Source organism: Onychomys torridus, chromosome 6 (assembly GCF_903995425.1).
Source record: "Onychomys torridus chromosome 6, mOncTor1.1, whole genome shotgun sequence".
In the NCBI taxonomy this organism is placed as follows: domain Eukaryota; kingdom Metazoa; phylum Chordata; class Mammalia; order Rodentia; family Cricetidae; genus Onychomys; species Onychomys torridus.
The window spans coordinates 5,552,931-5,565,941 of NC_050448.1; the positions used below are offsets into that span (position 1 = coordinate 5,552,931).

The window sequence follows — 13,011 nt, forward strand, 5'->3', positions numbered from 1 at the left end:
TTTGCAACCTGCATAATACCTTTGGTTGAATTGCTCCAACGGTTACCTTCAGAATAATGGGATAAAGTCAGCAGATTGACACATGAACCCCCAGCGCCTGATCCAAACACAGTGATTCGCAAGGGGTCACCGCCAAAGAACCCAATGTTCTCGCTAGTCCATCTTAGAGCCTGGATGAGGTCAAGGAGCCCGTAGTTTCCTTTGGCAGCCTGATCCCCTGTGCTCAAGAAGCCTGGAAAACAGAAGAAGAAAGAAACCTTAGGATGATTGTTGCAGTTAATATGAATTAAACTTACATCAAATTTAAGTTTGTATGAGACTTGTCCCGATCACCACAAAAGCCAAGTGCTTTAGTCAAAAGTGTTTCTATTTAGATAAAACTATAATGATGACAGTTGAGCCAAGTATATTTTAGAAGTCAAGTCCTAGTTGCAGAATGCCCAGGATCACTCAGACAACCTGCATTGCTACTCAGTTCTAGTTCATATATGTTTGAGGCAATCTCTGTATCTATCATCTATGATCAACCCATCTATACCAAGTATATCTATTACCTCTCTTTATTATCGAATTTATCTGCCTATCACCTATCTATACATATAACTATAACTTATCAATCTGTCATCCACCTATCTACTATCTATCTACTTAGCTATCAACTACTTTCCTATCTATTATTTGCTATTTATCTGTATCTATTTATATGTTGATTGATATATGTACCATCCATCCATTTTTCTTTCTTCTTCTTTACCATCACAATCATTATCTATCTATATCTATTGATCCACTGATCATTCTAGATATCTAATCTTTTTGAAGCCAATAGTTACAATGTATTATTGATGATATTCGAGTTTTATTTTAGGGAAAATGATGGCCCCTGTTACTACCAACTGCAACTAACCAATAAACTGCATCTCCTCAGACTAAGTAGCATGGATTGTCCAGAGTCTGGGGAAGGCGCTACATCTGGCATGGGATATCTGAGGGGAAAAAAATCTACATAAACTCTGCTCTTATGTCTGTTTACTTTATTCTGCCTAGGCAAAATTTTATCTTTACAGCTACAGTTCCATCAGGTATTCAGTGCAGGAATAAATCTAGATACACAAAGCTCTTTGTGATAGATAATTACATGTCCACAAGGTTGGGCTTGCCCAGCAGACTGCCTAACTATTTCCAGTTCAGAATAGCCATCTCTATGTCAGACATCTCGCAGGACCAGGACTCTGTGGCTTTATGTGGTTGCGTAAAGCACGCGCAGCAGTACCCACAGGAGTTCCTGTACGCATGAGCAGCCCAACCTTTAAAAAGCCGGTGCCATCTTGCATGAGTCTCTCCCTCCCCCCCCTTATCTCCTCACCCACGTGTGTTTCACACAGGCCTGTCACCTCTATCCTCTTTAATAAAACTCTTCTGTGGTCTTGTCGTGTTCAGGATGTGTTCCTAATGCTGCTTAAATACTAACACTTTGTGCATCTACTTTATTTCTCTAGGATGAAATCCTGTCTCCATAGCTTCAGTTCTATCCTTACACTCAGTTCCTCTTTGTCCTCTTTTACTGTCCTCTCATAGCCCTGCTAACAACTAAGCTCTTACACTTCCAGCCTCATCTTTGTCCTCTGCTTCTGCTCACTCCATCTCCTTGGTGTCTACTCCTGGCTCTGATGAACTTTACAAGAGTTCTGCCTTACCATCTACAAAACCTCTGTCCTTCCCTTCTCCCTGGTCATGCCATTCTGTCTTTCTATAGAAAATGTCTGTTCCTTCTTCCCCTTGTCAAGTGGTTCTATGCCTCCTCAGGAATGTTACTCCACCCTACCTTCCACCTTGATATGTAAAAATATCTTTTGTGCTCTGTCAATTGCTCTGGAGAGCCACTAGGCCTCAAGGCAAAAGGATGGTCTGAGTTTCATTTGCACAAGAAACAAAGCTGTGTATCTAGCCAGCTTAACTTTGCCTACATGACCTTATTCAAGTACTGGCCTGAGCAGGAAGTTCACACACACACACACACACACACACACACACACACACACACACACACACTCTATGGGAATTGTGAGCAAAAGAAAGGCACAGTTGAATATTAAGCTGTGTATCACCAAATAGTCCATGCTAGATGGCTTTCCTGACCATTGGCCTGGTCAAGGTATAGCTTTAATACACTGCAGGACTCCCTATAACATATTCTTGTGGCTCTCCACAAAGTAGAGTGACACATGTTTATGTGAGTCCTTTGATTCTTGATGCAGTCATCAGACACTACCCTTGGATTCATCCGGGGGCACAAAATAAGTAAAGTTAAATAAATTGATGCCCTGAAAAAGACATTGTTTGCTAATTGGTAGAACTCTTTTCTATTCTGTTATCCATTGACATATTCATTTTAGTTTCTTTTTTCATTGAGTGAGCTGCTATATCCATAAGAGGAGAATAACTTCAGACAACTGTGGCTAGAACTTCACATTGAACAGCCTGACTATGGTCTGTCTTCAGAGGGACTTAATTTTGCAGTATTCAGAAAGCACTACTTACGTTCTTGAATAGATTTCCCCTTGGTGTCACTTAAGTCACTCTTAATAAATCATCATAAACCTCATCTGCCCTTCCCTATCATTCACTATCAAGTCCTGGAAAAGGTGACTGTAGTGCCCTGGAACTCTCAAGTTGGGTAACCGCCACCCTGCTTGCCTGACCTTGACCTTGATGTCCTCCCTATGCTGATTCCCTGCCAGTTTCCACCATCCTGAAAGCTTAAGGGAAGTTCCTTGTTTGTGTTTCCTGCATTTGGTGTAAACAGCTTAGATGCAAGAATGTAGAACATTCAGTAGCAAACTTCTGCCCTCCGGGGTTCCTCCATTGTGCTATAAGCCTGTATTTAAGGTTCCCTCCCTTCTTCAATAAACGGCATTCGGCATCCCCTGGCACGAATGACCCACTGTCTTTTGTCTCTTGTTTTTCAGTCCACAGCCCCTTGCTTAGACATGGTAAATGGGTGGTGGTAGCACTGGCTACTGCAACAAGTGACTATGTATGTCCTCACACAATGACATATTGTTTTGTAAAATAGAACTGTAAGGATTATGTCCTTAATTACATCACCAGCCTGCAACAGCGTCCCAGCCTAAAAAGCGGGCATGCCCTCTCTGTGTTCTCTCTTTCCTCTCTCCTTCCATACTCCCCCCTCTCTCTTTCTCTCTCTCTCTCCCTCCCCCTCCCTCTCCCAATAAAGCTCTAGAAAGGTAACCATGGCTCATGACTCTCCTCCAGCACTCTCCTTCATCCGCCTGGCCACAAGCTCTGCCAACACGAACCACACGGTCTACTAAATAATCTATCTTCCATTTTCAAGGAGAAGTAGAGATACCCTGTTGGTTAAGTGGCGGTGCTCGTGGCTGGCAGCCTCCTGCAGCAGCCATGCCAACAGAAGAGACTGCTGGATGTATAGGTGATGGAAGAGTCACCAGCCATAATTTTCTTTCTAGAGCTTTATTGGGAGAGAAAGAGAGGGATGGAGAGAGAGAGAGAGAGAGAGAGAGAGAGAGAGAGAGAGAGAGAGAGAGAACAGAGGAGGGAGAATCCAGAAGGAGGGGCAATAGGGAAAGAGAGGGCACAGAGAGAGCATGTCTGCTTTTTAGGCTGGGATGCCATCACAGGCTGGTGATGTAATTAAGGATATAATCCTTACATACCCCATACCCCATTCAGATATCTAATTTACTTGACTTATGAATATGTAGTCTAAAAAAAAAATCACCATTTATTTTTAACACTTGGAATTTTCAGGCTGTCAAAGTTCATGGTGGCAATTAAGTTCACAATTATTGTACTGTCCACCATAATCTACAAAGTACTGTATCAAATTGTATACAGGTGATATCATTCTCACTCAAAAACTCCTTTTATCAAAAACTAATTCTAATTGTTGTCCTGATGGTGGAAGACTGGTTCAACTGGTGTGACAAGCTCTATAAAACAGCTCTACCTTCAATTAGCCATTCATAGGATCTAGAATCTAACAACTGCGATTATCATCAAATGTCAAAGAGAAACCAGGCAACTGAACATAGACCCATATTTACTAGAAATAGGAAAATTATATCCAGATTAATATAAATTATGCAAGGAAAAATAAGCAAAGGGTGATATTTATTGCATTAGAAATAGTGACTGAAGCTAATGCTGCTGAGAGCTCTCAGAAACCAAGGGAACATGGGGATATAGAGATTATTAGTGACCCCATATATAATCTACAAGAAAAAGCAGGGAATGTTTTCTAAATGTGTAGAAGGAAAAGTCAAGTGTTTCACTAAAAATGATAAGCAACCAAAAAACAACAAAAAGTTTTCAAGGAAGAACTTGGAACTCAGAAGATGTTCTGTTTTGTTTAGATGTCATCTAGAGTGGGAGAGATAGAAGATGTCAGCGATTCTGCACTGTAGATGTGTTTACTTTTCTTTTAGGTATGAGACCCATATTTGAATATCTATGGTTATTATTTTCTAAAAATGTTAAATGCAATGTAATCATTTGTTTTGAGTTGATTCGGGTTATAAAGCTGAAGGAAGGAATTAACAGTATTTATTATTTCTGTTGCCTATATACAGAAGACCACACTATTTTCTTTTTATTTAGGAATACTTCAGAATAGAGATACTGCAGAGAATTAACTAACAAGCCTTGTAGGCTGTAGACTTCTCAGGATAGTGAGACATTTTGTAAGGACATAGAAACATGGACCAAAAGAATGAACTCACTGAGGATTTTCTGTCTTAAACATCAAAGACTTTGCAACATTGGATTAAAACCCAAGGTCCTTCTAGAAATTTGAGGCCCACCTCATTGACCTGGTCAATTCTTCCTCTGAACTGTCTCTGGATACTACATCAATTCTCACATGAGTGGCTCCTCTTAAATTTCATCAAGTTGGACATTGTGGTAGTTTGAATGTGAAATATTCTTCAGAGGCTCTTGTGTTTAAATATTTGGTCTCCTGATTGTGGTACTGTTTTGAAACTTGTGGAACATTTAGGAAGTGAAACCATGATGGAGAAAATTAAGTCAGTGGAAACAAATCTTGAGGTTTGATAGCCAAGTCACATTTTTTGTTTGCCTTCTTCTTCTATACTGCTGATAGATGTGACCAGCCATTTTATGTTCCTATTGCTGTTTCTTCCATATCATGATGGACTGTACTCTCAATACATGACTGAAACTAAACCACTACTCTTTTCAATTCCTTTCTTTTTGTAAAAGAAAGGTTTCTAGTATAGGCATATGAGAACAAATGCTTAAAAAACAAAACCAAACAAATAAACAAACAAACAAAATGAAAAAGATCCAGACTCCATAACAGGAGGAGGGAAGTGATTAGAAAACTGGATATACACAGCAAATAACAAACTAGATCTTTACCTTGCACTGCTGTGGATATCACTCTGTGTAAATAAAGTTCTGATTGGCCAGTGGCCAGGCAGGAAGTATAGGCAGAACAAGAGAGAAGAGAATTATGGGAGGTGGAAGGCTGGGTAGAAGGAGACACCGCCAGTCGATGCCATGAAAAGCAACATGTAAAGACACTGGTAAGCCACAAGCCATGTGGCAAAGTATAAACTAACAGAAATGGGTTAAGTTAAGAGAGAAGAAGTAGATAACAAGAAGTCTGCCACGGCCATACAGTTTCTAAACAATGTAAGTTTCTGTGTGCTTTCTTGCTTGGGTCTGAGCGACTGTGGGACTGGAGGGTAAGAGAGATTTGTCCTGACTGGGCCAGGCAGGAAAACTCTAACTACATTGCACCATATACACCATTAGTTTTTCTAATGAATTAAAAACTTAAGACTGTTAAAATAAGCTAGAGGAAGAGATATTTAGAATACAGAACTTGATGTTGGAAGGATGGCTCAATGGTTAAGAGCACTTACTGCTCTCAAAGAGAACTGAGTTGGTAATAAGCACCTATGTGGTGGCTCACAATTGCCACTAAGTCCAGTTCTAGGAGGTCTGACATCCTCTTCTGAGTTGTGGCTTGAATAAGGCCAACAGGGAGTGGTATCATTAGGTGTGGCCTTGTTGGAGTAGGTTGGTTTGTTGGAAGAAGTGTGTCAGTACGGGGTGGGCTTTGAGGTCTGAGAAGCTCAAGCCGGGCAGGCTTCACTTTCACTTCTGCTGCCTATGAGTCATGATGCAGAACTCTCACCAATACCATATCACCTCTGCAGCACCATCTCTGCCTGCACACTGTCATGTTTTATCATGACAATAATGGACTAAACCTCTGAAACTCTAAGCCAGCCACAGTTAAATGTTTTCCTTTATAAGAGTTTGTGGGGTTATGGTATCTCTTCACAGTAATGGAAACCCTAAGACATCTGGTCTTTGTGGGAATAGGCACACATGTAGTTCATATACATATGTGGAGGCAAAACACTCATAGAGAAAAATATAATGAATAATTAAATCAGAAATGCAGAACTTTTTCATCATTTCATGGTTATACCAAGCCAAAGCAACAAAATGAAAACAGATTCACAAATGTATCGAAAAACAGACTTAAAATTTTGCACACCAAAAGAAAAACTGGAAGAAAATAATTATAAAACATGTTATTACTAAGGTATTAATGTCTATCTTATACAACAAAGTTCTACAACTGAACAGGAAAACAAAATCCCTCAGATATCATAATCTATAAATGAAAAAGACACCAAATCCATCTCTTTCCCTAGTTGAACTTCAGTTGCCATGATAACATATCCTGGAAGAAGCAACACAGGGGGAAAGAGTTTATTTTAACTTACAACTCCAGGTTACAGTCCATAATTGTGGGAAGTAAAGGGAGGAATTTTGAACAGCTCACCCATTATATCCACAGTCAAGAACAGAAAGAACTGAATGCAGGTATGTTTACTTGCTTGCCCACTACACTCGGCTGGATCTCTCCACTTGTACATAGTTCAAGACTCCCTGCCTAAGGAATAGTACCACACAAAGTAGGCTGACTCTTCCTTATCAGTTGACTTAAGACAATTCTTCCCAGATTTGCTCTAGGACAACATAATGTATACAGTTTCTCCTTGAGATGTTTTTTCCACGTGATTCTAGGTTATGTCAGGTTGACAAAGTTAACCATATATCCAAAGAAGATAAAGAAATTGCAAATAACCATATAACATGTTACCATCCGTAATCATTAAAAAAGAGAAAGTTCACAGTGAAATGCCATGTCTCCTTGGCTTGCTATAATAAAAGTAACAGAAAATATTTCTTTTTGGCAAGGAAGCTTGGAATTTGAAGCCATTATATTGGTGAGAATGAAAAGTAGTTGATCCATTATGGAAATGAGTAGAGCTATGCCTCAAAAACTAAAAACAAATAGAATACTACATAATTTAACAATGTCTTTTCTGCTTATGTAATAGAGATTAGGACCCCAAAGACATGGAAATCCATGAGTATCATATAATTGTTCACAATAATCAAGAGCTAAAATATCCTCCATGAATGCATAATTACCAATAGATATGGAAAATGTAGACAATAAAAAATATATGGCAATACATTATGCTGCCTTAAAAGAAAGGATAATCTTGTCCTACAACATTGAAGGCCTCAAAAATATTTTCTAAAATGATCAAAACAATAGTAAGTAAGAAAGTACGACAAATGTCTAAGTGAAAAGAGGAAAGGAAATTTAGTGTCTAATTGGTACAAAATTTCATGAGTATAAGATAAAAAATATTGGAAATTTGTTAATGCTAAGAATCAACTTAATACTAAATGATCAAACAAGCTTTGAAGTGGCTGTGGTGATGGAGTTTGATGCCTTTTAAACTATAATAAAAATGTAAGATCTTTGTAGAACAGTGAATACACAGAACATCATTTAGCCACCTACCATGTATATATAGCATCTGTGCTATTGTGTTCTCTTGGAAGTTACTTAAATTCTTCTAAGAATAAAACAAATGACAAAGTTACAGCAATGTGCTTTCTGAATGTTTGTTCCTGGAAAAACATCTTTTATGGAAATAGCACTGAAGTCTTTATATAAAAAATTTGGTGATATTTCTAATATTTTATAACTTGGTGAGTTTATTCATTGTAATGCCATAACTATTTTAAATGACTTTTCTTTGGGAAGAACAAACAGCCTGAGTTACTGGCCAAATTTACTGTTGTTGACATCAGAGCTTATATATTCAGAGTGTGGGGGGGGAGAGAATAATCTACCTTGACATTCCCATAAAGAAAGCACCTATAGCTTGTTTTCTTCTTTTGTTTGATTTTCAGTTTGAAAAATTTAAAACTTCACTGTCTTCAAATTAAATGGATCAGATTAATCCTATATTATACTTATTTTAAAAACTGTGATTCTTTTCTTCAATAAGAATATTAATTTTAACCAATTTATTCTGAATATATATAATATTGGAGGGGGGAAAGGGAGAGACAGAGAGAGAAGAAAAAGAAGGAAGAGGAGGAGGAGAAGAAGAAGAAGAAAAAGAAGAAGAAGGAGAAGAAGAAGAAACAGCAACAGCAGTGGAGGAGGGACATACTTAGGTCTCAATCATGTGTACCATTTTTCTTTCAAGAACAGCCCCAAAATTCAGAAGTGGTTATGCAGTGCACATCTATAACTCTAACATTAGAAGACAGGGATTACAAGATCCAGGAATGCCTGGACTACACAGCTTGGTTTTATAAATATATAAAGTACTTAGAGGAATAACTCTGAATACCAGCTTTTGTCAAAATTTGTCTTGTTCTGAACTCCAGGTTAAGTCTTGGTGGTTGCATTTTGTGGTTTGCTTCTTAGCATTTTGAAAAAGATCTCATGCAGCTCAGGCTTTTTTTTTTTTCTTCTACACTACACATATTGGAATTAAGGGCAGATTGTTCCCACACCCAGTTTAAATGGAATGCTGCTTCTACATATTTCTCTCCTTCCCCCTTTTCCCTTCCCTGGGTCCAGTTCTTTCCCATCCAGTGAGAAATTACATGTTACAATTATTAGACTAGAACAGTTTGTGAGTCTGTCTTTGCTTTATTGAACTGGCGTTTCTGAGGAAGACAGGATAGCTATTATATAGGATATTTCTTAATTTAGAGTTTATTTGAAATTTCTTTACAATTATATTCAGATTAAGATTTTTGTCAAAAGACCAGAGAAATAATATTATGTCCTATTAATGGTTCCTGATGTGCCCATTGACTACTTGGTTATTACAGTAACTTTCTATGTTCCTCTACTTCACAATTTTAATTTTCCCCTATGTGGGAAACGTATAAAATAGGAGTTTGTAAGTCTCCTCCTTTTCATCATGTGTACACATTCATATTTACAGAAGTTGATGGTTCTTCTCTGAAACAAATACTGACTTTATCTTTGATTTTATTTTTAGAATTGGCCACACAGAAGCTTCTTGTCTTTCCTGAATGTATTCATTCATTCATATATCATTGTGGATTCTTGGCCTCTTCTTCCATTTGAGCTTATTAAATCTTATGCTTAAATCAATAGACTTCACAATGGGAACTTTGGGTGAATCCTTTGCTTTAGCATAGCATTCATGAATTCTTCTCTGCAGAATACCTGGGATCTTTGACTTGATAAGATGGCTAAATCATACTAATGCACACCCTACATGCTGTTTTCAGGAAAATTCAAAAGTGCATCTTCTCCTCAACACTTGCCTTAATGATGAGTTATAGTTATTTGTTTTTTCATCTCTCTAACAGAGTGATGTGACTGTTTCTAAGTACTTTTAATGTTAGAAATATTTAATAATATAAATTATAGGAAATAATTAACCATATATATATATTTTTATGCCTGGCCTAACTATATCTGTAACTGGACTGTCCTGTATTTATAGTTACAAGGAAATCAGCCACCATTCTTGATATTACTCAGACACAATCACTAAAGATATAACTAAATACCCACCCAGAAGACAAAAATGACTAAAGATTATATGTTTATTTTCTTCTAATACAAATATGGTACAATTATGAACTATTTCTTCTTGGCTCATTTCTGCTTTTAAATTGTACTTTGGCCTCAGCTCTTGGCTCTGTTTTGTAAGGTTATTGAGTCTCTAGGAGACAGCACCACTGGAGGAAGTAAGTTATTCAGAACAGGCTTTGGGGCTGGAGAGATGGCTCAGTGGTTAAGAGCATCTGGCTGCTCTTCCAGAGATCCTGAGTTCAATTCCCAGGAACCACATGGTGGCTCACAACTGTCTAAAACGAGATCCGGCACCCTCTTCTGGTCTGCAGGCATATATGCAAACAGAACACTGTATACATAATAAATAAATTAAATCTTAAAAAAAAAAAAAAGAACAGGCCTTGATGTTATAAGCTGGCTATACACACTGTCTACGGTCTACTTCTTGACTGTAGATGCAATATGAGCAGCTGCCTTGAGATCCTGTTGTCTTGACTTTCCTGACTTGTAACCCTGCAAGCTGTGAGCCAAATAGACTCATCTTCTCTTCAGTTGCTTCTTGTCAGGAATTTAGTCACAATAATGAATCAAGATATACAACAATTATCCATCTTAATGGACGTAACAGACTCAAAGGTGAGAACCAAGAATGGTGTACACACTCCATAACAAATGTCACAAACTGAGTAGACAGACAAAGAAATGTCAGACTACATAAGGAAAGCTATAATGCAAACAAAATCATCAAACTCCTCAATAATCATATTTCTGATAATACTTAGATGCTAATTCAATTTTCTCATTTCTTAAATTTTGAATTATAAAGATATTTTTGAAAAATGGATTGTCAAATAATTCCAGTTAGTATTTCCTAAAAGAAGAGTCTATAAGTCCTGTATCAGGGCTGTATGGTCTGCATGTCAATGCTGCTGCCTAGTGTAAACATAAAGGCACAAGAACAGGAACCTAAAGTATTCTGAGGAAACCACTAATTTTATATCCAGTGTCAGCAGCGCCAGCAGTTAGCTTTTGGAAATCTTGTTTACCAATGCCAAACAGATCTATGATATCTCTGAATTAATTATTAACAATTAACCAACATAGAATTAAAAACTGGTGCAATATTTTACTTTTGGATTGTACTTAATATTAAGTACCATGGTGATATTGGCTCCAGTGATGTGTTAACAATGTTTCCCAAAGCCCATCATCTCTTCCTGCACTCAACAGGACCACCTGAGAAAAAATCATTCATGTGTTTTCCTAGTCCATTGGGAAGAATTTTCAAAAGCACTGGTAGCCCTAAAATCCCAATGGAAGCTAATGTGGGTCCTCAGCTCAAAGGGTCACAGAATGTCATCTGGTGACAAGAAATATTGAAACAAGTAGAAGATCAACTTAGAAGATTGGAGTCTCCCTCAGGACACCTCACATTATGCTCAGATGTGTAATTGAAAATAAATCTTTCATGTCTGGGTGACAAGTCTGAGGTCCTGTCCCAGGTGCAGTTTTCACTAAGAATTACATTTTCCAGTGTGAAGTCACTGTCTTTTTCAGCAAATTTGACCTGCACGCCATCACTGGATGTCGATTGTCAGTGATTAGCAATTCCAGAAAGATCTGAAACTAATCTCTCTATTAATATACATGAGGTGAAATGAGGAGGAATTTGAGTCTCAAAGGCACAGAGACTGTTGTTGCAAGTCGTGCAGCAAGGCGTTCTCTCCCGGATCCATTCACAGACTCAAACCCTAGGGAGGAAGTGTGGCATTTGGCAGAGGTGATACAAGAACAGCTGCTGTGAGCTAAAATGGTAATGTATCCCCAGCATTTCAGTGTAAGGAGCTGATCTTCTTCAGAATAAAAGGAACATTTTATTATTACACCACTTAACAAAGTATGTACAGATACACATTCTGTGTTTAATCTTTTGTTTACTCTGAGGGTGGAACATGGGTAATGCTGAAGAGAAAGTACAGTTTTTAACTTGCTAATATAACAACTTCTCAGTCACTTTATACCTCTGAGAAACCTAGTGTGCCAATCTTCTTTGAGATTTATAGAGAATGGGGTAACAGATGAAAGTCAATATAAGGAGTGTGACAGAATCTCTCCCACTACCATTCACGTGTGTGTGTGTGTGTGTGTGTGTGTGTGTGTGTGTGTGTGTGTCTGTGTGTCTGTGTGGGTGTCTGTGTGTGTGTCTGTGTGTGTGTCTGTGATGTGTGTGTACATATACATATGTTTATGTATGTGTTGTATACACATGAGTGTGAATGTTCTCAGATCTCTACATGAACACATGAAGACTAAAGGAGGATGTTTAACATCTTCCTCTGTTATTCTCTTCCTTATTGCCTTGAGACAGGAGCTTTCAGTTAGCTGAAGATCATTGTTTCAGATAGTCTGGCTAGACAGAGAGCTCTTGGGCTCCTTCTGTCTCTGCCCAATAAACAGTGCATGTCAGGTATGCAAAGCTGACCTGGCATTTTACATGGGTACTTGGTATTTTATTCAGGTCTTACCTACTGATCCATTCCCAAGTTCCTTGACTGAATCTTTTATGAAACTTAACGGATTAAATGCTACCATCTTCTATTTTCTAGGGAGTCTAGTAGAGAGGCAATTTACAAAATCTAAATGAGAGGTGTCCCCCAAACTCTGGGAAGTTATGTTTCTTCAGAGTTTTTCTTGACTATATTTTTGGTGTTCCTCAAGTCTCTCAATGTATACATAGTTTATGATGATTTACTGACCTATCAACAGAATGAGAAGTTCTTAAGAAGTCCCAAAGATCTCAGGGGGAGGGGGATTTTGTTCCAAGTTTCAGTGTGACTGTGATGCATGCCGGTTTTTAAAGCTAGATGTCTAAAACATAAAATTTGTGATGAATTCCTACAAAGTGTATTAGATCTAGCAGAACTTTTATTAATTAGAGTGACTATATAATTTTAAAGGTAAAGAAAGCTTGCATTCATAAGGATTTATAAACTACCTATTCTCCATGGGAATTTTCTTATCTTTATAGTAGAGGTCTTAAAAAGGGAATGTAT

The 13,011-nt window shown here is 37.9% G+C and overlaps 1 protein-coding gene across 10 annotated transcripts in view; it reads right to left on the reverse strand.

Annotated features, from left to right (window-relative positions):
- Positions 1 to 13,011, reverse strand: part of Nlgn1 (neuroligin 1) — an 898,617-nt gene that overhangs the window by 7,992 nt on the left and 877,614 nt on the right. For 7 of the 10 annotated variants that reach the window (XM_036191501.1, XM_036191499.1, XM_036191498.1 and 4 more), the window contains one exon: positions 20 to 232. In XM_036191501.1, coding sequence (XP_036047394.1) covers positions 20 to 232 — 213 coding nt within the window. The remainder of the gene's footprint in view (positions 1 to 19; positions 233 to 13,011) is intronic. The other 3 variants (XM_036191502.1, XM_036191508.1, XM_036191505.1) reach the window with 1 other exon arrangement.